This window comes from Strigops habroptila, chromosome 8 (genome assembly GCF_004027225.2).
Source record: "Strigops habroptila isolate Jane chromosome 8, bStrHab1.2.pri, whole genome shotgun sequence".
In the NCBI taxonomy this organism is placed as follows: domain Eukaryota; kingdom Metazoa; phylum Chordata; class Aves; order Psittaciformes; family Psittacidae; genus Strigops; species Strigops habroptila.
The window spans coordinates 20,726,475-20,753,399 of NC_044284.2; the positions used below are offsets into that span (position 1 = coordinate 20,726,475).

Sequence of the window (26,925 nt, forward strand, 5' to 3'; positions counted from 1 at the left end):
CCAGCCTTAGAACAACCTCTTGCTCCTGCTGGCTGGTCAGATCCCATTCAGATCCCCCACCTTTCCCTTTCTCAACACATTACTTTTCAACATTTGCTAGTTTGGTTGCTTTCTTGCCAACCCACAACCCTTGCCATGATAATCTATACAAACACTAACCCAAAACAGCCCCATCTATCTCTTTTCTCCAGCTAAACGTGCCCCCACTGCCTATAAAACCTTAAACTAAAATGCTGCCCAACTTTGGGGTCTGAGCACTACCATACTCCCTGACTCAATCTGCAGTGCTGCCATACCTGTTTCTTTGAAAAGAGGGGGTCACGAATTTGTCTGTACTTTTTGGCTTGGACCAGTAAGAGCACAAACCCCTCTCAATTGCCCACTGACTGGCAAAAAAAAAAGAAAAAAAGGGGTTCTTACCTTTTTCCACAAGGCTACTGTATGACTGATGAGCCCCTATGCTGTGCCCTGATCCTGGAAATACTGGGACTAGAAGGAACTTGCGACAAGAGATTATACCAAAAAGCAGCTAGCAGGCTGAAACAGCAACTCAGTAGTTTCCTTTTTTACTTTCTTCTGACAGGAAAGCAAGTTTAAATGCTCTTGTCAAAAACAGATGAGAGTGACTGAATTAGTTTTACATAAAATTAGCTGTTACAGGAGAGAAAAAAAAACACTGCTTAAAAGAAAACAGTACTCAAAAATCTTGGCAAAGTTCATTACAGTGAGATTTTAAACACAGCTGACTTGATTCTTTTCTTAGTGATGTAAGAAAATTCGTATGACTTCTGCTCAGTACTTTCAGCTGTCTGAAGACTGGTTTATCTGCCGTTTCTTTTGACATGCAGTAATTAATTCAATAGTAATGAGATCCCTCCAACATTAGAGGGGTTTTTCATGCCATGTAGTCCCCACATACATAATAGGACTATATGTTGTTATGAATGATGAAACTGCCAAACTGGGATGAAATTCTCTAACATCAGCACCGTGTGTATCTGTGAAGGCAGAATGCCCAGAGATCATTAACATATCTCTCAACTGAATTTCCAAACTTCACATGCCTGATGAGGTGCATCACAGTCCAACATGATGTATCTCTTAAAATGATAAAACTACAAACTAGTTAATATTTTTATATAATTTTTGTATTACTATCTTTACTATCAAACTAATTTTTATCTTTTTTTTTTACTTTTGTATTACCACCTTTACTATTTTTACCAAAGGGCAGCAGGAAAAGCTGTTGTACTTTAAATAAAAGTTAGCATGAGTGAGTTTCTACAGCAGTCTTAATGTCCTTCTGTGTAGCAAAAATTGAGATGGTGAAGTGCCAACACAAGTGTATCTAATTACTTAAAGCTCATTTCAAATTCATTATCAATTAAGAGGTACTATTTTAAGGTGTCAGCACATAAAAAAATTCCTGAGGAAGTAAAATCATTTATTCTTGTAACAGGCAAGCAAAAGAGGCTTAGTGATCAGTAACCAAATTTCTTCAAGATGCTGATCAGTCTGTTCATTCTTTGGACAACTGCACATCACAAGCTGTGGCAGATGCTCTGATCTCACCTCCAAAGGCTGCTCCATCTTGGTAGACTTAAAGACACACCATTCATTTCAGAATGACTTGCTCACTACTTTGAGCCTCTTCACAACAGAACACAGCTCTGCAAGTCATTTGAAAGGCTGGGATGGCGACTATAGTAAGGCCTTTTTGCATCCTTAATTTGCAGTGAAGTTTCTCTCCTGTAGATTTGAGGCTACTGAAAGGAAAACAGGTTAAATTTTCTGCTTCAAATTAAACAGTGACAAAAGTTTACCAGAATAGGTCCTTCTAGGACACTATCTAGAGCAAGAGGACTGTATAATGTTTTGGGTATCTTCTGTCTTTCTAGCTGTCCTATGGCCGTCACTATGTAAAGCATAAGGCAGTATAAGGCACATGGCTAGCTGAGTTACCTTCAGAGAAGTGATCTGAACAGAATCCACTTCAGCTCCCATTAGAGCTCTGTCTGGGAAAACTGAGGGAACCCTCATCAAGCCCAGAACACCACAGAACTATTCAGTGAACATAAGTCAAGCAGCCTTCATCAAGAGGGTAATAGGTGGATGTTATCCCTAGGCAGACTTTGATGAAAATAAACTCCTTCAGTGAGAACAAAGTGTAGAACACCAGTGACTGAGGCACAAACTTCATTCAAAATGCCAGACTGAAAGCCCAGTAGAAAGTTCAGCCTAGTAGAACCTTCTTGCCCATGAGCATTTTCTTTAGCAGTGAGGTTGATGACAGAGAAAATCACAAGCTGAACACGGGTATTGAAGCAAAATGAGTGTTCCATGTATCCTGTAACTACAGGTTCTTACCTTACAGCAGGCAGAGGAGTGAAGGGAACCTCATCAATGGACTTTAGAGTCTTGTCACCTAGACAGCCACATTTTATGCTCCAAAAAGAAAAAAAAAAGAAGAAAAAAGCCTGCCATATTACTAGAAATCAGCAGACAGACCTGTTTCTGGACTTCAGTTCACGATTCCCATAAAAGTAGGTTCAGGAGAAAATGGTCTCTGCAACTTGAAGGACACCCAGATGAAAAAAAAAATGTGCCAAGATGTAGAACAGGTTGAAAGACAAAGTACCATAATATGAAAAATGGTACATTAAGCTAAGGGTGACAGGCAAATGAGATGTAGTTTAAAGAAGAACACAGCTAGAGTAGATGTTCCAACTCATGGTAGATGTCTGTGTAAGAAACTGAGAGAATGGCATATGATTTGATCTTCCATGTTTCAGCACAAGGAAAAGTGAATGATAGCTTCTTGCACCTCTTCAATAATGTTAAATCTACAAACATTTCTTGTCTCCAGTGTCTGTGGAACACGATCACCCACTGCTTGGATTTAATATTATTCTGAATTGAAAATGTTTAATAATTTTACATTTTTTATTTACACATACTCCTGAGAAAATTATAGTGATTTAAGATTAGTGATAATCAAATACATAAGAATAATTAACTACACATTTCTTAAAATTATAATTTATTTGTTTTAAAAATGTAATAGTAATTAATAGCTTCAAAAATAGACTCTTACCCCCTTTAGCTAATAGTATGAAAATACTAATTCTACAGATTTTTACAATTTAGATAGCATACCTGTAACTACTTTTAATGTATTTGCATTAGCCATGCCAGATAATAATATAGCTGTTGGTCTTTAGAAAATTAAAAAGAAAAAATTGTGCTACAAGCTAAATAGGAACCATCAGCTACAAAAATCCTGATTTTCTGTTTATTAAAATAGAGTACTGAAACCCTATTTCCTTTTTTATTTCATCTTAAATGTAAGTACGCAAAAATGTCATCACAGGGCTGGGTCAAATGCTTCCTTATGAAGTCAACCAAAAGATGGTAACAGGCTACTAATCAGAAAATACCTTTGTATTCAATCAAGTTCATCACAACCCAAGCCCCAAAAATCATTTTGCGTTTCTTAGAAATATCTAGCGAATGTGCCTTTTACCCTTTGATGATTAACATACCAAAGATTTTAAAGATCTGAAGGGAGGCGAGTTCCTTGGTAGAAAACCCATCACAGGAAAAAGACTCCCCATCTCTAGTACAGGGGAGGATTCAAGCAGCTGGGCCACCCAGAGGAGGTCACTGAAGGGACACAAATGCTGCAGCTGGACGACAGCTGTCATAGGGATGATAGGAGGGTTCATTATGGTGTGGTAGGTAATCTAGCGGGGGGGGAAGAAGGTAACTGGAGTACTGTATAACTTCATATCTATACCATCACAAATTTCAAACAGGACAGGTTTTTACTGTCCCGTTACTGTCAAGATTTTATAAACACGAATTAAACCATTTCAATTACTCTATAATTAAAATGCCAATTTCTACCAGTGCAGAGAGCGTTTCATTGCTTGTAGCCAGGTATCCATAGCAGGTTTGTATTCCTCCAAGTCCTTCTGGGGCTCAAAAACTACTTCTATTTGCCTTAGCTTCTTTAGTTGTTCTTTGTCAGTCCAAAATCCTACAAACAGAAAGTTCATTCTCAAGCTCAGCTGCAAATATGTTATTTTTGAGTTGTTTTAATCTATTTCCAAGAGATCCAAAGCAGAAACACAGTAAGAAGCCATGACAGCTTTTCTTTACTCAACCAACAACTTTCTCAGAGGGAAGCATATTTTTAACATTGTGAAACTCCTTTCCAATAGCATCCACTTGTTTGGAATCCTTACAGCAGTACATCTGCTTAACTGGGATGGCTTCCAAGGAACAGCTCTGGTACATTGAAGTTCCCTTAGGTTTCATCCACACTGTGCTTTCGGCTGCAGGTCCCTCTCAATGAAGAAAGGACACAGAAACCAAGACTTTGCACTAGCTGCTTTCCTACTGTCCTAAAAATTGCATGCGTGGCAGAAAACATCTGGTGTTACGTATTCAGATTAATTTATGTTATTGAATCATTGTTGTCTGACAAGGGCTGCAGCTTTCTTAGAGTTTTAATTGCTGAATAAGTCTTACTGAGCATATATTTTTATCTTCCAGTTGTGTTATTTACATATTAGAGCAATTTAATGAAGTAAATGGAAATATATTTTGTAGGTGGATATTAAGCAAAACCATTCTCAGTTTGTAGTTAAAAGTCTGGATAATTATCTAAAACAATACTGTATGAGTAGAGGTGGATTTTTGTCCCTGTTGATAATATATTTTGTACTTCTATTATATTTATTTCTGTGAAAACCTTAAAGAATAAAGACTTGGTTCACAAATGACAGGACAGAGCTTCAGTGGGAATGACACGGCTGCACATTAAGTGTGGCGGCTTCCTTGTCATGTGATCCATTCCCACTGAGCACTGCTCCGAGTGCGAATGTGGGAAGGGATGCAAAGCATCCAGGCCAAGAAAGTGGGAGGCAGCAAAGACAGGGTTCACCTTTTTCTTCTCCAGTACTATATCCTTCTAAATGTCAGTGGATCTTACAAACCTATATGCAGGTGCTTCTCACATTAAACTCGCTGTCACTATTTGTTTATGTAAAACTAACCAAGCATAAAATGGCTCCGCAAATCGGGACCTTGTGTCAGAAATACAAATAAGGTCCTTGATTTGGTTTATGTTTGACATTATCTGTTTCATTGGGCTACCAAATACAAGTACATGGGTACAAAGCATTGTACAGAGAAACATAAAAACTACTTATCTGGGATTCCCACAAAAATGGCTAAAGTAATCCTGTGGGGAGTTTTTACAATTATTTGAAGTTATGCTCTGGTTTTGTCTGATTTTTTTTTTCCCCTCCATATTTACAAACATGCATTATGAAGGGAAAAACAAAACCCCTTTAAGTGTACACATACCTGAAGCAAGGCCTGCTAGAAAAGCCGCGCCAAGACTCGACATGTCTGTATTCACAGGTTTTTCTATTTTCTTATTAATTAAATCTGAAGTCATCTGCATGACAAAACTATTATTGCTGACACCTCCATCAGCTCTATAGAGAGAAGGGAAGAAGTTGTTAAAAAAAATGTCTTTAGTTCAAATGCTTATTGCCAACATCTCAGAAAACAACTTTGGGGTTTCACACCTATGCATAAATTTTCCTGTTACTCATGCACAAATGCTTTTACATTTTATGGGCAAATTTAGAAGCCAACACAAGGTGCCTAGGAAAAGAAAAAGAATGCCTATAAAATGGGGGAGGAATGCTAGAAAGACAGGGATGCAGGACAGACACATTATCAAAAGCTTTATAAGCTCTGTCTTCTGAAACTATGCATCATCCTGGTTGAAATGTTGGGGTTTATAATAGAACCTCTGCATAGCGATCACCACAACATGACAATAGTCAAAACCATTACATTACACAAACCTTTTCAAGTGTCCTCAGATCTGGAAAAGTACTTTTTTTATTACTACCCAATCTTTGTACTGTTAGCTAAGATGCTGTCACAGTTGTTTCTTTTTATGAAGAAGATGAGAATGATGGTTCCACTCACCTATCTGTTTTCTTAATTGCATTACATAAGAGACCCTTTAATGGAGAAAACTAGCACTTAATCAGTGCTGATGTTTAATCATCTCAGAGTGATTACTAGTGGTGCAAAGTAACCACTCTTGCAAACAAAATATAACTAGAACAAAAAGCAATCTTTGAATTGTCATAGATTTGTTTGTCATACTGTTGGACTCCAATACAAGCCAGGTATGGAGCTGTTGTTCTATCAAATGTGGTCCTGTAAAGACATTTACTGTTTATTACTATAGAAAGGGTTGGGTAATAAAACTTCACAGTTGCTTAGAAATCTTCTATATTACGTGATGCCTCAGAAAACTGTTGCATAACTGTTCTGGCTGTTTCTGGAAGTAAAATCAGGACACTGCCCGACTGGTGATGTTACAGGGTTTTGCTTGTTTGTGCAAACAGTTAAGCAGGGTTACCACCTCTATACTGTGGCATAAAACCCTTGAACTGGCAAAGTCACACTCTTAGCACCAGTGACACATATTTTCCTTCTGTAAAAATAAGACATCTTGAATCCATTTGATTAAAGTTAAAGGGAAAAAAAGAAATTTTCCAAATGCTCAGTTTTACATTTAGCTCAATTTTGCTGGTAGATACTTTGAAGATTCAACCTGTACATCTTCTAGCTCGAAGTTCCTGTATGCCATTTGACCGGATGTCTTATTTCACAGAACAATAGGTGACATTCCAGAACTCCAGGAACCACCAGGATCATCCTTGTAAAGGCTGCTGCAGACTGCTACAACACCACAGGACATGAGCACTGAAACTGACAGTTCCTTCTCTGTTCCTTGATGGTGTTGAGACAAGCAAAGAGAAGCAGTAGGAATGTGGAGGACCAATGAAAACAACTTTCTAGGAGCTTGTAGGCACCAGAGACCAGGAAGAAACCAGGGATACAGGACAATAGGTAAAAAGGGAATGAACACATTTGTGGGATAAAAAAAAAATCAAAAGTAATGGATAGATACTGAAGGTGTGCAGGCAAGAGGATGGGAAGGAAGCAGTTTACAACCCTACTGAAAAAGAAATATTAAGTGTATCTCATCTTCTAATGCTTAATCCACAAGCTGAACTGCTACTGATGTAGTTAACTATTACAGTCACTATATATAACAGCAATGTTATATTAATAAACAGAATATGATCATACAATTTTAACTACTTTACAATGTAAATGGGACCAGAATTCTAAAGTTCTCTAGGCAGTACTTCCACACTTCCCATCTTTCAGTTTGTAGTCTTAATACAACTTCTCAAATTTTGGATGCAATTTTCTATGTAATAAAAATAAAATAACTTAAAAAAAAAAAAAAATTCTAGTACTTTTCATCTTTTCCTCTTCATTAAAACCCCAAGCCTGGCTATTCCTTCATCTTTGTCTACTTTGTCCCAGTATCTGATAGAAGACAGAAACTTTTACTTCCATCCACGTCGTACTTTCATTTTTCCCTCCACTACTCGAAAGTCTGATTTCTCAGCTGTCTACTTGCTTGCCAGGCTACTTCTTCCTTTGCATGGGTATCAGGAGAAAAGCCACAAGAGGGACAGGAACACGCTCCTCGCTCTTCTTGACTGTGGCATCACAATGACCCCTGGCTGCCAGAAAGCGAACTTTTGGGAGAGCTTTCTCGGCTTGAGAGGGCTTGATCTTAAGACAACTAATGTGTTCGAATGAAGTAGCTACCGAAATGTACAACATAGCTTTGCAGGAATGCATAATTCGGCTAAATTTTCCAAGACGTGAAAGCATATTCTAGGGATCATGGCTATGTCACTCATTTTCTTCTTCAAAGACTGAAGCAAAACCAGCGTCTTAACAACTGAATTGTAAAAATATCCTCCCTCTTCCCCTCACAAACTGGACCAGTTTTGAATGACATTTAAAAAAACACATTCAGTCTGTGAGACCCCCAGCACAAAGCAAATATAGTTTGAAAGAATGAAATAAAGGGTAGAATCACCTTTATGGTAGGCAATGCCATATGCGCTCTTAGTGCAAACTGAAAACATTTGCCTTTTTCTTTCTTCTTTTTTTTTTTTTTTTTTTAGAATAATTAGAGCAATTCATTACTCACCTACTGACAATAACCAATGCCAATAGTTTAATTAAGAACCAACCCTTCTGTGGGTAGACTCTACCTCCACTTAAGTTACATTAACATTTGACTTGGTAATCATTTATTTCTTAGCAGCAGAATTTTTACAGTAAGATAAAATGTACAATAAATGTCATCCTATTTAAAATCACATTCCCATGTATCAAATTTAAAAGTTGCACAGAACTTACCGAATTGTTTGAAGAGGAATGTGTACCTTCTTCACAATCATATCATAAAGCTGTTTGTTTCTTTAAAAAAATATTTAGTTGAATTAAGCATTATATATTCCATAAAGCGTTTCCAGTATCTACATCATCAGAAAATAAAATACAAGGCAAAAAATGCCTCAGTTGTGTCAGAACTGCTGCAATAGCTAACAAAATTTCCAGAATGCATAAATTAAAGAAAAAAAGAAAACGACTGAAACTTGGCTTTGTTACACATCATTACAAAGGCACAAGTAGGGCTAAATTACAGCCCATTCTATAGCAAGTCACTCTACAAGGTAAATTTTTCCCCTGATGGAAATTGTTGATAGGTTTCTATAGAGAAGATGCAATTGTTAATGTAACAAGAGGTTTAGGGTGAGGAAGGTAGGCTGACAGAGTGTTAATCAGAGTTTCTCCAGCTGTTCTTAAAGGGAACATCTGAAGGTTGTAAATTTGACTGGTTCTGAAGCCATTTTATTTAATGGGAGAAAATCTAAACACAATCTCTACCCTTTTCTAGTTAGGTATTTGAATGAGATGAGACTCAACATCCTTGTTCAAGAGACCCATGCTTCAAGAATGCAGAATTACTGCATCTCACATTGCTCTTACAGCGCAGAAAAAAAATGCATCAAAACCCGTTGCACCAATTGAGAATGTTACCTCCCTCCAGACATCCTTTTTGCCTCTTTGCTAGAGGTGATTATGCCCAAAGCAAAGCTGGTGACTAGATGGAAGGAATCATATCAGTGCTCCCTAAGCGGCCACAGTGCAGTGTGAACCAGGCTCAAAACATACTCAATTTCAGTTCCAGTCATGCTGGGTGGGTTTGCAAGGCAGAACCAATCTGTTCCACTGTGAGCTACTGACGGGATGTTTTATAGAACACCTACATTTCAAACTTTAGCCAAAGAGCTAGTATAAAACTTCCAGCTTTAGGGATACTTTAACCACAGCTGGAGTGGGCTACAGCTTCTGACAAAATGCTGCCATAAGATTAAGGGCAAACTTTAAACAGAAAGCATTTTTAGAACATGTACAAACCAATATAATTTAAGAATCTCTATATGGTTACTTAATAAAAATTCTGAACTAATAAATATACATGAGTTTATTTGTAAGGTGTGAAAGAAAAAAAAAGGTAAGCAGCTAAGGCTTCTTTTCAGTGTAATGGTAACAGATTACTATCATTTATATTTTACAGACTGCAGTCATGTGTCCATTTAACACTGCTGACCAAAATAAAAGCCAATCTAAGACAATATAAGCAAGATAATTAAGCAAACAGTACCTGAAAGCTACAGATTCCAATATAGCTCGTACAAGATGGTTTCTAGTAGTGGAGGGTTTCAGCCCCATGAAAGAGGCACATAAATATGGGTCATTCACAGAAACCTGCAAAAAAATATATCACCATGAGTTCAGTGAATTGTATTTGTAGGCTTTTGAGAAAGGAGTCAAATAGTAAGGAAAAAATAACTTACGACAATTACAGGCAGCATAGTGAAAGAAGAAAATTGAAAACAATATGTAAGAGGTATATAGTGTTACTTTAGCTAACTCAGTGAACAGTTTCAATAGCTTCTTTCAACAGCAAAAGGTTTGAGTGGCTTCTTCCAAAATTGACATACTAAATAACACTAACCTGTATGACTTCTCTTGAAACTACATATAGCATACTTTAAGTGTCTAGGGCAGGGCACACTGATACTGCTGTTCTCTAGTCAGATTTCACACACACACACTGATAAACAGAGCCCAACTAAAATTCTAATGATCATTAAGTTGTCTGTCTCTTTTTTTTTTTTTTTCAAGAAAACTAGAGGATCAGTTGATGAATCTCCTCTCTACCCTTCCACTCCTCTGAACTTTATCACAAAATACTAGTTTGCTGGTCTGTATCTGGTCTGTGACAACTGTTAAATCTCATTTTCCCTCTAGATAGTCATTCTTAAATTGAAACAATCCTTTACAGTTGTATTGTGGTAAAATCAATTGCGACAACATTTACCAGAAGTTTGAATTTCATGCTTATAAAGTACATACACATGTACTTACTTGTAAAGTAAGTTAAGAAAATGCTATCATATAAAAAATATATAAAAAATATGTATGGATAGGTACACACAGCCAAATGAGAACGGGCATTTTGCAAAAGTTCCCAAATAGAAGAAACTATTGCACTGAAGTAAAAGAATTTTATTTTATTTTTTCATATACAAGTACCCTTCCAACTCTAAGAATGGAACTACTTGTCCAGCCCAGTAGCATAATAACTATTCATGGCTTCCAAGTTTACAGATTTTCATACACAAGGTAGTAAACTAAAAAGTATAGACTCATATTCTACATAAGGGTCAGTATCTTGAAAGAATCAATCATTAAAGAAAAAAGTAGCAGTGCATATATATGTATGTGTGTATGCATATATACATATGCATACACCCCAACGAAGAGTCCTCAGTTTTTGCTGTAACTATTAACCACAGCAAATTAAGCCTGCAAAGCCCTGTTTTGAGCAGAATGAGTAAAAGGAAAAACAATTAATGCACATATACACTTGATTTCAAATACACTTTCACAATGACGTTCCTCTCTCAGTGCAGTGTACCACAGCAGTAGAGTCTAGTAAGAAAGAATACTTGTCCTTATTGCCTTAATATGGATGAGCAGAGAGACATTTTACTCTGTGTAGGAAATGAACACGAGTTTCATAAGTATCCTCCCTAACTGCTATCATTCTGAGGTCTAAGAAACATTATAACCAAATCAATTTGTGTTAGCATCTAGCCAGTGAAGCTAAACAGACATGTTACAGTCCCAGAAGTGTTCAGCTCTGTTCATGTCCCTTTTCATACCATTTAATCCACTCAGTTTCTGAACTGATACAGATTCTGCTACTGTGAATCCACTAGCTAAGCACAGTCCACTGGAATAAGCAGGACTTTTTAAAGGCAAAGAAATCCACATTATCCATACTATTAGTGGTCACTAGATGTCATAGAGAAAGCCATTCAGGTTTCTAAGTACAGCTTCTAAATTTGGACTGGGAATATCGGAATTAAGAAAAAAGAGACTGAATCAATGTTCACCCAGAAGCTGGGTGGGGTTCCTTCTGGAAACAGATCAGGAAAGCAAGGGGGAGAAAAACCCCCAAAGCCAAACAAAAACTGAACAAAACCAAGTTTTACCAACACCTCCAGAACTTAAATATTAATATTCAAAAACAACTAACATTTATCTACCTTGGGATTCCTGTCTGCAAATACTGCAATTTGGTGTGGCTCAATGCTTGCTTGTTCATAGCACAATTACTCACAGTAAACAGTAAATGGAAACATCTTAGCATAATCAAGCTCTATACCTGAAAAGAGATCTAATGATTAGCGTGAGAGAAGGTACCTGGGCTACCTGCAGAAGAAATGAAATTTTTCTTTGCCTCGTTCCACTGACATACAGGACTTACACAAAGGTCAGGCTAAAGATGTTATATTTCTTTAGGAAAAAACACTGGTCCTGGGAATGATCAAACACAGAAGACCAATGAAGGGGAAAAAAAAACAAACCACCAAACAAAAAAAACCACCACCCCACTTTTAGAAACACAGAGAGATGAGCTGGTTGGTAACATTCAAACTAATGAATTACTAAGACTTCTAAGAGAAAAGCCTACCATACTCAGTTTGACCATTCCCAGGAAAAGCATCTTTGCTTTTAGTAACACCAGAACTTGGATTTTACTCAAAGTTCAGTAGGTTTAAATACTCTGATGAATTGCAATCTACATCTTAAATTATTTTAGAACAGTGCTTAGAAGTATTGTCTCAATGAAGGCTCTGCATGAGGCAGAAAAAAATAGGGGATCAGTTTCTGTCTCTGCAGGCACTTCCTGACTTACTGTGGGTAATTCATTTAGTTTATTTGTCCCCCAGGTCTCCATCTGCAAAATGGATACAATTTTTCTATTTTGTAGGGTTTTTCTGATGAGGGGGTGGTGTTTAAGCATTCTGATATAACAATGATCTTCATGCATTGTGGTGAGAGAAAATAGGAACTTGAGTAGTACAGAATAAATACTGTGACAAGATGTAACTTACTACATGTAAACATGTAAAGGTTAAAATTTTAGCTGGGTTATTAAAATTATATTCTCAATTATATTAGTAATAATAATTTTACCTGAAAACCTGGAACAAAACAAACGCCTTGAGAATCAACAATACTCCGTGCCATTTTCGCTGTTTCATCTACATTGGTGAAGAGATCTGTAAAGATGCATAAATCATATGCTTTTACTATTTACTTCCATTTCTTCATATATTAAGAAACAAAAAAAATTGAGTTAGACTTTCAGTTTCGTAATATTCTCGAACCACATGTTCTAAGGAAAATTATCACTTAGAATCATAGAATCATAGAATAGTTAGGGTTGGAAAGGACCTTAAGACCATCTAGTCCCAACCACCCTGCCATGGGCAGGGACACCTCGCACCAAACCATGTTGCCCAAGGCTCTGTCCAGCCTGGCCTTGAACACTGCCAGGGATGGAGCATTCACAACTTCCTTGGGCAACCTGTTCCAGTGCCTCACCACCCTCACTGTAAAGAACTTCTTCCTTATATCTAATCTAAACTTCCCCTGTTTAAGTTTGAAGCCATTACCCCTTGTCCTACCACTACAGTGCCTAAGGAAGAGTCCCTCCCCAGCATCCTTGTAGACCCCCTTCAGATACTGGAAGGCTGCTCTGAGGTCTCCACGCAGCCTTCTCTTCTCCAGGCTGAAGAGCCCCAACTCTCTCAGCCTGTCTTCATACGGGAGGTGCTCCAGCCCTCTTATCATCCTCGTGGCCCTCCTCTGGACTCGCTCCAACAGCTTCATGTCCTTTTCATGTTGAGGACACCAGAACTGGACACAATACTCCAAGCGAGGTCTCATGAGAGCAGAATAGAGGGGCAGGATCACCTCCTTCGACCTGCTGGTCACGCTTCTTTTGATGCAGCCCAGGATACGGTTGGCTTTCTGGGCTGCAAGCGCACACTGCCGGCTCATGTTAAGCTTCTCATCAACCAACACCCCCAAGTCCTTCTCCTCAGGGCTGCTCTGAACCTCTTCTCCACCCAACCTGTAGCTGTGCCTGGGATTGCCCTGACCCAGGTGTAGGACCTTGCACTTGGCTTGGTTGAACTTCATAAGGTTGGCATCGGCCCACCTCTCAAGCCTGTCAAGGTCCCTCTGGATGGCATCCCTTCCCTCCAGCGTATCAACCGAACCACACAGCTTGGTGTCATCGGCAAACTTGCTGAGGGCGCACTCAATCCCACTCTCCATGTCGCCGACAAAGATGTTGAACAGGACCGGTCCCAACACCGATCCCTGAGGGACACCACTCGTTACAGGTTTCCAACTGGACATTGAGCCGTTTACCACAACTCTTTGCGTGCGGCCATCGAGCCAGTTCTTTATCCACCGAGTGGTTCATCTATCAAATTGATGTCTCTCCAATTTAGAGACAAGGATGTCGTGCGGGACAGTGTTGAACGCTTTGCACAAGTCCAGGTAGATGACATCAACTGCTCTGCCGCTGTCCATCAGTTCTGTAGCCCCACCATAGAAGGCCACGAAACTGGGTCAGGCAGGATTTCCCCTTAGTGAAGCCACATTGGCTGTCACCAACCACCTCATTGTTTTTCATGTGCCTTAGCATGCTTTCCAGGAGAATCTGCTCTAAGATTTTGCTAGGTGCAGAGGTGAGACTGACTGGTCTGTAGTTCCCCAGGTCTTCCACCTTCCCCTTCTTGAAAATGGGGTTATATTTCCCTTCTTCCAGTCGTCGGGAACTTCACCTGACTGCCAGGTTTCTTCAAATATGATAGACAGTGGCTTAGCAACTTCATTCGCCAGCTCCTTCAGGACCCATGGATGGATTTCATCAGGTCCCATGGACTTGTGCAACGTTCAGATTCTTACTTGTGCACGTTCAGATTCTTCTCATATTAAAACCAAAAACCTACTCAGATGAAGACTAAACTCTAATAATCTGTGATCCTCTGATTATGAGGATCCTCTTGTATCTGTTATGCTGTAGCCTTTTAATCTTCATATCCTGTAAGAGGTCATTAGCTTTCCAAATAGACATAAATAGGAATTTAGAATGCTAACAACAGCACCCTACGTATGTTAAAAACCTAGATTTGCAAAACATAAACCATGTTATCCCCCCCAGATATTGTTACTGTCAGCACAATCACCAATTGACTACAGAGAAAGTCCTTAATATCCATGGTATCAGCACCATTAATATTTTTACAAGTGACTGACAAATAAATATAAATTAGGTCCTAATATTACCTCTTTGACAGACACGATTTTTATTCTGTCTAGCCAGATGCCTACTTTCGCAACTCCACAGACATCTCTCTTTAGCTTGTTCTTCACCCACATGTAATTCTTGTACTAACACCCATCTTCTGTAGTTTTAACTAATAATGTGCTTATGTGGCCACATAACATGTTTTTACAGAAGATTAGAGGTCTCCTGTAAATGAGAGGTATTGCTTTTTCTTGTCTAAAAAGTAAATTCTCCTATTAGAGATAAATTAGGTTAATCTAGCTTTATTTATCTTTGAAAAACCCATGTTGGTAACTTACAAGGAGTTTCAATTTACATTCGTAACCTTCATAAATTTGTTTGAAAGCTTTGGATTCTGCTGTGCCCAGACTAATAAGCCCTAATCCTTCTTGCTGTATTTGCTATTACTGAACTATATAGAGTATCTCTGTGCCAGGATAGAAAATGAGGGGGGAAAAAAAAAAAAAAAAAAAAAAAGATTGACTTCATCTTGACATTCCATATCACTGTCTCAAATTTCTTAGATGGGATCTGATCCCACTAAAGGAAGTGCGTTAAACTAGGTTCGCCTTGCTGCAGAAATTCTTATTTCCAAACTTTTACCACTATTATACGTCTCATCTTCATCCATGTTGAGCCTCACGTACACAGGCAGGAGGGTCTGAGAGGCAGAGTCTGAAGAGGAGTTGACTGTGCAAACCGAACTCCCTGCAGCAAACACTCAGCAGAGACTCTACTAATGAGACACTGCGTTTTCCGCTGTCCAAAACATGTAGGCTAGTTTCTTCAATTATGCATACTAAAACCAAGCCCAGTAACATAACTATGTCTCCATAAAACAGTTTCTTAAGTAGTAATATATTAAACCTCTATAAAATTAAAGAATACTTACTTATATCCTGAGCCCATTTTATGGCAGTGCCAACGTCTGACATACAGCCTTCAGTTACGTAAACAACTTCTTCCCCAATCTTCCAACCAATCAGTGGATACAGACCTTAATTATTTCCCATGAAACAAAACAAAACACACAGTCAAATTAAATGTTTCCAGAAAAACATATACAAGCAGTCCCTAATAAACCAACAAAAAAACCCCAACAGTTTTTACTCAATTCCTTTGCAGAACTCAAGCTTGAAAAATGCCACTGATAGAGGTTAAAAGTATTGTTTAAAAATTTAGTGATGGGATTACAAGAGACTTGAACAAGTTTGTTAAACGAAACCCAAAACACTATCAAATAAAAAAAAACCAAACACCCGAAACCAAAACCCTCTTTAAGCTAAACAGAAGAGTTATCTGCACTTACTTTTTTAATATAATAACAGATTTTATATACTTAAAAATTTATTGGTGTGTCCCTATTTGTTTTAAATCCATCTAATTTTCCCCAATGGTTCCTAAAAAGTCAGAATTACTTCTCCAAAACATAGAACATGAAGGCTGGGCTTTCAGATGGGAAGCACAAACACTAAAACAGACACGAGCACACAAAAAGCCAACATGAACTTAGAACACAGATCTTATTCACAGAAGAGGATAAAAGTGATATACTTTTTTTATTCCTTTTCATTATGCAATGCTTCCTCACAGAGAAAGCAAAAAACGAGTTTCCCAGTTTGCCCATCCTTGTCCCCAGTAAAGGCTACTGCCAGTTATCTATAGCATTCTACCTGTGTATTTGTTTGCCTAATAAAAGAAAGAAACATTCAAACTCATTAAAAATATTTGGTGACATGCTTTGTCTATAACCACAAAAGAGTAGCACTTCTGTGGTTTATGTGATGGGATTTGCAGGAAGTTATGATCTACACCAACTAGTTTGGGCTTTGCAGCGACTCAAAAGAAAAAAAAAAATGACCTTTTTTGTTTTTCTTTCAGCAGAAAGGCAGAAATACACAGGGCAAACACTGCTAGCTTATGTGAAAACACAGTACAGCGTCTTTCATAGAACTGCCTGCTTGAAGATACATTAGGCTAAACTTGACAATTTGTTCTCCCCTTTGCTCCCCCATGGCGATGTTGCAAACTTAAAGAGAGACATGCTACTAAAAACAGTGCGAACACAAAGACCTTCTTGTTTGATATCTGCACTAGTAAGAACGTAGCAGAGTCCTGCAGAGCGCTGCTTTTAATGCTAAAGCAAAAAGACTTCATTATCTAGTTGAACAGTAGATGTTCTCTGGTAATGCAGCTGGACAAATGGTTTTCCAGGTGACTCAATAAGCATTCAGTGGCCATGGTAATAAAAACTTCACCCAGCCCAAGTTCAGAAAGTGCCCGAGTAAAGAAAGCACCCAGACTTTACAGGACCCTGCTCAGGACTCAGAGATCATGGGCAATGCAACAAAGGTAAGTAAGTCCCAAGGTCCAGAAAGGCATCAGAAGGACCTCGGGATTATCTCTCTTTTCTCAGGGTGACTTTGCTGGTACACAAGTGTGCCTCACAGAATCATCTCCAATTTGCTTGCATGTGTCCAAAAGAGTGGTATGGTAGTAGTAGCGCAACTGCAGACACTTGGTTAGTGCTGGAGGCACTCTGGTGCTTGCCATGCAAACAATCAGCAGCACCTATTTAAAGTTTGCATTTGTCTCTTGAAAGGAAAAAGTGATAAATCGCCTCAGATCACTGGTGCAGGTCTCCCTTATAATCTTTATTTTCTATTAAAGGCAAGGCTGCAAAGAAGCAACACCAACAATTCACTGAGACAAAAGTCCTAGAGAGGGACAACTAATTAGGGACAGAGAAGTACATCAGGTGGCCTTCCTAAAGACAGTCACACCAGAGTCTCTAGTAGTGTTAAGATAATCTGCCTCCAAGGATGGATCAACATAACATTTGGCATGACCAGAGTTACTAAGAACTATCAGACTGATGGAGAGATGTATTTCAAATCTATGCAACATGCTGCCATCACTGAATTGTGAGAAGTGCTGTTCTTGAAGGAACTATTTTTTTTGTTAAACTGTCATATATAGCAACTAAATGTAGACCAGAAACTAGAACAGCAGCTAATGAACAGCTTGCACAAGGATGCTGTGGGGATTCATCTTGCAGTCTTAAATACATATGTCAACTTTAAAGATTGAATACATTACATTTCATGCCCAGGGCAAAGCCAGGTACTTAATTTGTGCCACTAACCATACCACTTGGCAGCCAAAGAACATAGGGAAAATAATTTTAACCTAAGTAACAGCCTAAAGCAGTAAAAGCTTCACAGCACTGCCTTAAAGATTTCAACTCCTATCACAATAGCTAAATATTTTCTTAAAACAAAATCGAAAAACCTTACAGCATGTTATTGCTATTACAATTCCACAGACTACATACATATGATTTCCTAAGTAAAAGTACCACCAAGTCAACATCATTAATTAGCCTAAAAAGCATTTGCATTCATAGAGAAGTCAAAGTTCTGACACATCTTATGTATTTGTCAAGGTCTTTCCAGACTTCAGCTGGTAAAAGTCTCCTTAGCACACTGCTGTCCTCAACCCCAACCCTACCCCTCCCATTTTAAATTGCAGGCTTCCCAAAATTAGTAACTCTTTAAAAATATGTCAGACACACAGAGAAAGACTGTGCAGGCAAATTTACTTCAGCATTGCTTGTTGCCCTCTTGACAAATAGCCATCTATGACAAATTAACAAGCCTGACAGACCAATGTTAAAATGACAAAGTTTTAAACCATAGAAACGCATTGCAGAGCTCATTTCTAGTATTTTAAAAGAAAACTAAGACTTGCTAATCCTGCATTAACTCATTGCAGGTGCTTCAAAGCATAAAGGCTGAAGAGGAGGAACTTACAGTGACCTACTGGAACAGTTAGATGTGAAAAGCCAGAGGACTAATCCCCTTTTTCTCCATCTGTACTGTATAATACTTTAATATTGCTATCCAGAAGAACAGGTGAAGAAACAAACAAACCCAAAACCAAAAAAACAAAGAACAAACAAACCAACCAACAAACCAACCCACCCCACCACCCCACCCAAAAGAAAACACATAAAAAACCAAAACCAAAAAAACCAAACAGGGGTGCAGGTAGCAGACATAATTACTAGTGATGTTGCTTAAATTCTCTTCTTGAGAGGCGTACTTCAGGGTAACCAAGATCTATGTTTCTAATAAAAAATTTCCAGTCTTCTGTTCTGAAGACAGTTTCAAACTGTTTTTCTACAGCTAAAGACAGAAGAAAAAGCATAGCCCTGTTTTATCCCTTTTTGTACCCTCATCATTAATAGCTATCAAGTAACATGAAATACTCTAAACCCGTAATTTCACTATCTTACCTCTCCGTGATGCAAAGAGATGCTCTCCAGTATTCACGTTCCAGAAACCACCTGTTCCCATTGTCACTTTAACATCTCCTGGGTGAAAGCAGCATTCTCCAAACATAGCTGACTGCTGATCTGCTACCTGCCATACCAACAAAAACAATACAAGTTAGCTACTGACTACCCATCTACAATGCTGCAGGACTTCAAAACATCACTGCAAACACTTCAGAGTTCTAAATAAAAATAACCATTCAGAAACGACTTGAGCACTAAGAGAGAGCTCATGTACAATTTCTTAAGTATTTGCAGGCCATTCCAACAGTCATATCACTAGAATCAAATTACACCAGGTTTGGACACAACCTGTGAATGTCTGCAGTATGGACTGAAACAACAATGCTATGGAAACCAGAGAAATATTTTATGGTTTAGTATTTGACAAGGATAAACAGGGCATTTGTAATACCAGGGAGCACAGAGTAACTTGGCTTGAATTCCTCTTTTCCCGGCTAGCAAGTTGCAGCTTTGAGGTTTCACCTTCCTTTTATCCTGCCACCCCCTTCCAGTAGCAAATTACTGAATGCTCGTTTTTTTCAGCAATGATGGTTACTAAATGCATTTATGCCTCTTTGTGCCTTGGTGAAACAGTAAATTTACAGATAAATCAAGTCTACAATTCTTTAAAAAAAGTAGGAGAAATTCATGTTAGCTAGGTGACATTTTTTCCATTTACCTCAATCCAAGCAGATTTTTCTACAAGTCATTACTTCACAAAAATAATGGGTCTTTCTTATCCAAATCCTGACTACTGAGGCAAGAACATGTTATTCACCATTTATTTTTAGTGGAAAAAAGAAATAAAAGGTACCACAAGTAGACCTATTAGTAAATACTCTTACATTTGCGTACAGTCGTGCTGAAGTCAAGTCAGAATGGACCCTACTGCATAACTTTATATAGAACAATTGATTTTAAGCCAGAGAGAGACAGATTACCAGGGTTTAGAATAGAACTCAGCTCTGTTAAGTCCTAAATTCAGTGCTTAATCATTTGGTCATCTAATCTTAATGGACCTCAACTTCTAGAAATCCCTTCTCGTTCCTCTCTTCTCCTTTTCCCCTAAAGCTGTAAACCAAGTTTTTGGAAAAAAAGTCAACAACCAATTCTACTGTTGTTATACAAAAGGAATAGAGAATACTTACTAAGCAAGCATTAAATCAAAGCTACGTAAAAAGAATATAGGTACAAATATACAGATTTAAGGAAGAAAACTCACCACTGCCATTATTGGAATAGGTACCCCAAATATTTCAGAGTCAGCTGATCCAAAGTTGAAGCTTAAAACAAATGTTATGGAGAAACATCACACCACTGAACTGACCTTTTGTTAAAATAAAATCTAGGTATCTAAGGCCTGGGTCTGCAGCACATATGAAAGGTAATGTTACCAATTTATTTTAAAGAAGGCATTAAAACTATCACTTTAAGAAATACCAATAGTAAAAATAGTTTTGCATGTAGTGTTAAAAAAAGTACACCTGCATATAAAATTTTTATTTTTTTTTTTGGTGCATTTATGTATTACTTTGCTTGTGCAGACATGTAGTGCTTTCCTAAAGGCAATTAATTTAACAATTTAACAATTTTCTAAAGGCAATTAATTTAAGAACAGTTACGTTCTTTTCAATATGCCTTCATAGTTACCTTGTGTCTTTCACTGGTGGATAAATAGACATGGGAATGGAAAGTAAATTACACAAAGTGGGGTTCCAACATTTCTGAAATTACATAGAAAAAATATATCAGCAACTCTCTCAGAAGCACCATAAATAGCAACAACATTTTTTTCTGAACAGCACATACCGTAAAGGGCTCAAAAACACCTGTAGCACTGGCATTTGAGTAATCTGTAGCATACACAGAACCTACCATAAAAAACCGAAACAAAGAACAAAGTAAGATTTTAAATACCTAAATATTTAAGAGTCATTTTAAACATACTTCTTCTTTAAACGTCTCAGTGGCTCCCATGAAATATAAACTGAGTGTCTACAGGCAAAGTCATAATGATACAATGAGCACACAAGCTCTACCTGCCGCTCACTAAAACATATGTGTATTAATTACCTTATTTTAACCTCATGAAACTGGCTGGAAGAGAGCTGGTACTTTAAACAACATGGACCACACTGACTGCTGCATCACCATCTATCATAAACTATCCAATCGCTCAGGCATTAGCCCTCAGGGCAGAAGCTCATCGTTCTTCCACATTTGTAACAATTCTTTGTTCTTTTGCCTTCATAGGTACCTTTCTTCAACCAAGGCAAACTAATTCTGGGAGTCCTCTTTGATTCTTACATGCTTAAAAGGTTGATTACACTGAATATTTATTTCCCTTTCTGACTACCCTTCCAAGCAGGCCCAAAGAATAATTAACTCAGAAGGTTGGGTTTTCTAAACAGTAAATATATTACAATATTCATCAATTATAAAAAAGCACAAATTGTCAAAAAAGTATTTGAATTCTAGGACATATCAATGACAGTCATGAACATCATTACTTAGATTCCAATATGTTTTATTAATATTTGAGAGGAACTGTAAACATTCACCTTTAGTTAATCTATACAGTAACCACGTGTCAACTGTTCCAAAGCAGCAGTTATTTTTTTTGGCAGCTTCTTCTGCCTGGGAACAAATATACATACAAAAAAAAAAAAAGTATTTACAACAGGGTACGATAAAGAGAAACACATTTCCCAATTCCTTTTCTAATTTTCTTTGTGGTTAATCATAATGTCTTCAGAAAATAAGTCTCTGATTCCCAATTTTTCTTCTAAAAAGGAAGAGTTGACTATTTAATTAATATCATCATACAATCCACGCTCCTAACAGACAATAAGCACAGTTTCTTACAATTGCTGCTAGGGAAAGAAAAGCAATTAATCTTCTACTGAAGTGACCTCAGAGTTTTAAGAACGGAAACTTCATAGTTGCAACTGTAGCAGTGGTGAAGGAGCAGTGAATAAAGAAAACAAGGTCCTGCATACAGCACCTGAATAAAAAAATAACACAGTAAGTGTATTTTAAAGTATATGCTTGACCACAAAAGACAGACCCACTGTAATTACTGTTTTCTGGTTTGTGATGCCTGTAAAGGGTTCAAAATGTTATTTTTCTTGGGATCTTTTTCCCCTTTAAAACGGGTAATTCAGGTTTCATCTAATTTCTACTGACAACTGTACAACTACAGAATTCATAAAAAGAACATATGTAGCTTCACTCAAAACATGACTGAATATACTATTCTCCATAATTAAGTGCCCTGAATTTTTGAGCTTCTTGGTTTGATAGTCACATATTTTAAGAATCAGTGCCCGACAAAATGTGGGAAAACATTCATCTCACCAAAAACCCAGCAGCTACATAACTTTCAATTCTATAATCCTCCAAATTCACACTTCACATTTTCATCAGGTCCAACCAAAACATGTCAGTAAAAAAATATACTTGACCTTGTCAGGAGTTAGTTTTATGACAGAAAATACCAGACAAAACTCAAAGTTTGGGGGTTTCTTTACAGAGGGTAGAAAACAGACGATAACCATTTTCTTAAAAAATAATTTGAAAATTAACATGGGAAATAAGATGACTAAAATTATAAATATTACAGGAAGAAACAAGGAAAACAGTAAAGATTGGAACAAAGAATACAGCAACAAATAGCTCCGGGCTCATCAGTCTTTTAGAGAACTAATTTTATGTGTATTTTCCAATTTACACTACAACAAAATGCAGCATAAATGGATAACAGTGGTTGATTCTTCAATTTGATATTATTTGCCAAACTGTAAACACTGGAATAATGCAGGGTGGAAAGATGAGAGTTACAGTTGAAAACAAATACAACTGTCATGCAAAACTAGAGAGCAAGCAACTTTAAAACAAAGTACAGTTACTACTTGTATAAGTGAAATAAGGTGATTTTATTATGTCTCTTATGCATGAAGAAAACGGTTTACTGCTACACATTTCCAGAATGAGAAGAAGTAGTTGTATAAACATGAGTAGATATTTAGGTAGATAGGCTTTGAACATTAACATAGAATGAAGCCTTTAATTCTGCTTCTTCTGAGGAAAAGAACAAGCAAGACCAAACTGAAGAGGTTACAATCAACCTAAGCCACTATCCATTATTAAGGCTTAAGCAAGCTATTATTTTTCCCTTTCCAGCTTACCTCATGTATGTTTTTAAAAACCCATGACAACTTCATAGAAGTTTGTTGTGTTGAAAAAGTAAAAAAACTTGGTGCTAGATACCGATCATTCCCAGTGAAGAAATGAAGCACTGTAAAAATAACATGGATTACCTGTTTGAAAAGAAAACAGTTACATCATTTTTAATCACTCCCTTTAAAGGTTTCTTATCAATTATCTTTAAAGGATGACAGCTGCTGATGTAAGATTAGATTCAGAAGGACATAATTCTGTTTAAGAGAACCCTTACGTAGGATTTCAAAAGATGGCCTTCCCACAACAAATACTACAGGAAAGAGCAGCTGCACCAAGCAAGTATGTTCTACTGACTTCCGGCAGCACACTCATGGAGACTGCTCTGCGCTACGAAGACAGGTCACCTACACGAGCACGCTGCATGCAATGGTTGAAATCAGTGGCAAACCCAAGAATTTACTTATTGTGAATGTGCTAGTTATTTTCCACTTACAGGAAAAGTAACTTCAGTTTTTCCACTTAGAGAAAATCTTTCTCTTCTAACGGTATGAAGCACAAGCAATCAGCAACATAAAATGTTCCTTCTATAGATAATGTGAGCAAATAGTACAGTAAAAACCAAAACCAAAACACACGCTGCCAACCAGGAACTACCTGCATCTAGAAATCATGCTGTAGCAGTGTTAACATGCAACATTTTAACACAACAAAGAGACTAAAAAGTAACAAGATGCGTGCTAGACCCGTCCCCATAATTAATTACCTCTAGGCTACCAGTACTGCATTTTTTTCTTGGTACTACCTTTCATGCTAATCTTGCTCAGTCAGTTTTTAGGCCTCAGCATGTCATATTAACATGTTAAGAGGACACTTGCAGCATTTCATATATTGCCCTTACTTTTCATAAAAATGAAACAGTTATAACATGTCCAAGCAGTATCCAGCTTAGCACAGTTTTACCTTCAGCAGAAGGGACTTATTCCATGAATTCACAAGCTCGGCACTTCTTACATCTTGCCAACTTATGAAATTATGAAAAGGTTTCCCTGTCCTCCTGAAAAACAGCATTTGAACATTTCCATTTCAAACTACAGAACATACAGTGCGCAAAAATTGCAACATCATTCACCATTTTCAGTCAGGACAATTAACACTGAGTGCATATCCTCCTGGTGGATTTGAGGAATTAGTAATAGGTATGTGGACGTTTTGAGGATGAAACTTCTCACCAGAATTAAGGAATACATATCTCTTAATCTTTTCCAGAGTACTAAGAACAAAACAAAAAGGACATACACTTATAGACCGAACTGCTGTAAGGAGTGGCTGTGCAAACACAGGAGAACATGAGGAACTGACATTTGTTGCTTTCGAACTGTGACTTGATGGAGTTCAACATTTCTACAGTCTGCTTCCATCCAGTCTACGAATACAAATGAATACAAGTTCATTTTAAACAACACACAATATACATACTTGTGCCATGTAATGAAAGTTGCTCTCTGTGTTGAGATGCCAAGACCAGCAACTTGCCTCATGTGAAGTCCCGCAGCTAAAAGACAAAAACAAACCACACCAAAGAAGCATTTACTTGAAGAAACAAAAATAAAACTTTTCAAATGTAACTATAAAACCTACGGAATAATTAGGAAAATAATAATTTAAGAGAATATAAATCTCTGCAGATTGCCCAACTAAGTGGCTAAAAAACAGTGAAACATTAGAGAACTCCAAGACAGACTGCTGATTCCAAAGCAGGTAAATAACCCTACGTATTTTACAAAAGCACCTGTGGCACACTGACCCTTTCCACTTTCTGAAAAGCCTGTTGATACTTTACTTGAACAACCCCAGAGACAGACAGGCAGGTTACATATGCCTGTATAAACAATTAAAACTTGTATTTCACATGGATGGATGTGAAATGTTAGTATGCCATGACTTCTTGCATACTTTGATAATGACATATCTCACCTTAAACATGCCTTAAGCAATCTTTAAAAATTCAAATTTTCTAAACCACATACCAGTGAATGCAAAGTATACTTCAAATTCAGAAGTATAAAAAACCACATTTGGTTATACACCAATTTTACTGTTAAATCTTACCTTCAAATAACTGTTACAGAACATTTTTTCTAATGTATGTATAACTGTAAATAATTATATGTCCACAGCTATTTTCAAAGCAGCTCTGGTCAGCTTCCCAAGTACTTCCATGCATACTTCCGAAAGCAAAATTATGTGGAAAAAATATACATTAAGAAATTGCATTTAAATGACAGACTACCTATTTTGTCCAAAGTACTGTTACTCCGCAGGGCTTTCAATCCCACTATTTGAACAAATCACAGGTTAAGTACATCTTACAGAATGATAGAATGGTTAGGACTGGAAAGGACCTTAAGATCATCTAGTTCCAACCCCCTGCCATAGGACACCTCACACTAGACCATGTCACCCAAGGCTCTGGCCAACCTGGTCTTGAACACTGCCAGGGATGGAGCATTTACCACTTCTTTGGGCAACCCGTTCCAGTGCCTCACCACCCTCACAGTAAAGAACTTCTTCCTTATATTTAACCTAAACTTCCCCTGTTTAAGTTTAAACCCATTACCCCTTGTGCCTTGCTTATATATGTTCTTGTGTGAACTTTCATGTGTGAAGTTACTCATCTGTGTAAGCATACGCACTGCAGACTCTGGGTGACAATTACAGATGGAGTTTCACAGAGAAATGGTGTGTCCTGCCCTGCTGGCCTCTACATGTGCTTCAGCACCTTCCCTTACATTGTCCTTGCATTCATGCAGGCAGTGGTATCAAGGCCCTCAATCAACTGAAAATGAAATCAGTGCTTTTGCAAGGCTACCTGCTCCAACTGCCTGCACAGTGCTGCTGGCAGTGGGAGTATATGGGAGGAGGACCTAGGAGTGGGTGGCTTGAGAACAAAGGTATTTCTTTTTCAGTAGCACCTGGGTCCAAACTAAAGGCAAAACCACATCAGTATAACCAAAGCTCACTATATATTAGTGGCATATGTTACTCCTCCCCATTTCCACAACTTGCATGCTCTCACTACCTTCCTATGTCACTATCATGTTCTCTAGACCCCTTGTGAGCAGAACTTCCATTAAAGAGAAAAAAAAACAAAACAAAACAACAAAAACCAGAAGACAAACGTATATTTTTCAGCTAAGCTGCCTCCTGGAAGGGTTGAAGGGTTGAACCAGTACCAAAGTGAGAGATGAGGGGTGGGACCATGCAGCCAGAAGCAATTTCCACCTTTAAGTAGTACTGAACTACATCAGCTCATCCACATGTGCCTAAAATCACATATTTTAGCTCCACAAGCCCTGTATATAGCTGCTATGCCTTCTTCCTGCTTCCAGCCAGCCATCCCTACCCCTGGTACCACACCCTCTCTTGCACTAGCACAAACACTGGTGAAGCTCTGCTGGCATGAACAACTGCACAGTGATTTAACTCAGGAAACTGCTATGGACTTGAAATAACCCTCTAAAAAGGAGGGTGGGACTCCTTTTGACAGCATCATGGGGTTACACTCACTCTCATTACACAATCACTTCAAAATGACTTGCTGACAGTGTACACAGCTTGGCCACAAGAAAATCTCCCCCTCTCAAAATCAGCTGAAAAAAATCATGCTTCCTGGTTTGCCCCGCAGAATGGGAGTGGAGGAAGCTAG

The 26,925-nt window shown here is 37.9% G+C and overlaps 1 protein-coding gene across 4 annotated transcripts in view; it reads right to left on the reverse strand.

Annotated features, from left to right (window-relative positions):
* Window positions 1-1,426: 1,426 nt before the first annotated feature.
* Window positions 1,427-26,925, reverse strand: part of GK5 (glycerol kinase 5) — a 31,977-nt gene continuing 6,478 nt past the window's right edge. For 3 of the 4 annotated variants that reach the window (XM_030493679.1, XM_030493678.1, XM_030493680.1), the window contains 14 exons: window positions 24,696-24,771; window positions 24,180-24,273; window positions 23,225-23,356; window positions 21,599-21,674; window positions 20,847-20,908; window positions 20,688-20,761; window positions 20,260-20,320; window positions 18,996-19,122; window positions 15,591-15,695; window positions 12,529-12,614; window positions 9,641-9,744; window positions 8,329-8,388; window positions 5,374-5,507; window positions 1,427-4,039 (listed from right to left, as the gene is read on the reverse strand). In XM_030493679.1, coding sequence (XP_030349539.1) covers window positions 3,903-4,039; window positions 5,374-5,507; window positions 8,329-8,388; window positions 9,641-9,744; window positions 12,529-12,614; window positions 15,591-15,695; window positions 18,996-19,122; window positions 20,260-20,320; window positions 20,688-20,761; window positions 20,847-20,908; window positions 21,599-21,674; window positions 23,225-23,356; window positions 24,180-24,273; window positions 24,696-24,757 — 1,314 coding nt within the window. In that variant the 5' untranslated portion in view covers window positions 24,758-24,771 and the 3' untranslated portion in view covers window positions 1,427-3,902. Of the gene's footprint in view, window positions 4,040-5,373; window positions 5,508-8,328; window positions 8,448-9,640; window positions 9,745-12,528; window positions 12,615-15,590; window positions 15,696-18,995; window positions 19,123-20,259; window positions 20,321-20,687; window positions 20,762-20,846; window positions 20,909-21,598; window positions 21,675-23,224; window positions 23,357-24,179; window positions 24,274-24,695; window positions 24,772-26,925 lie in introns of all 4 variants that reach the window. The other variant, XR_003992497.1, reaches the window with a different exon arrangement.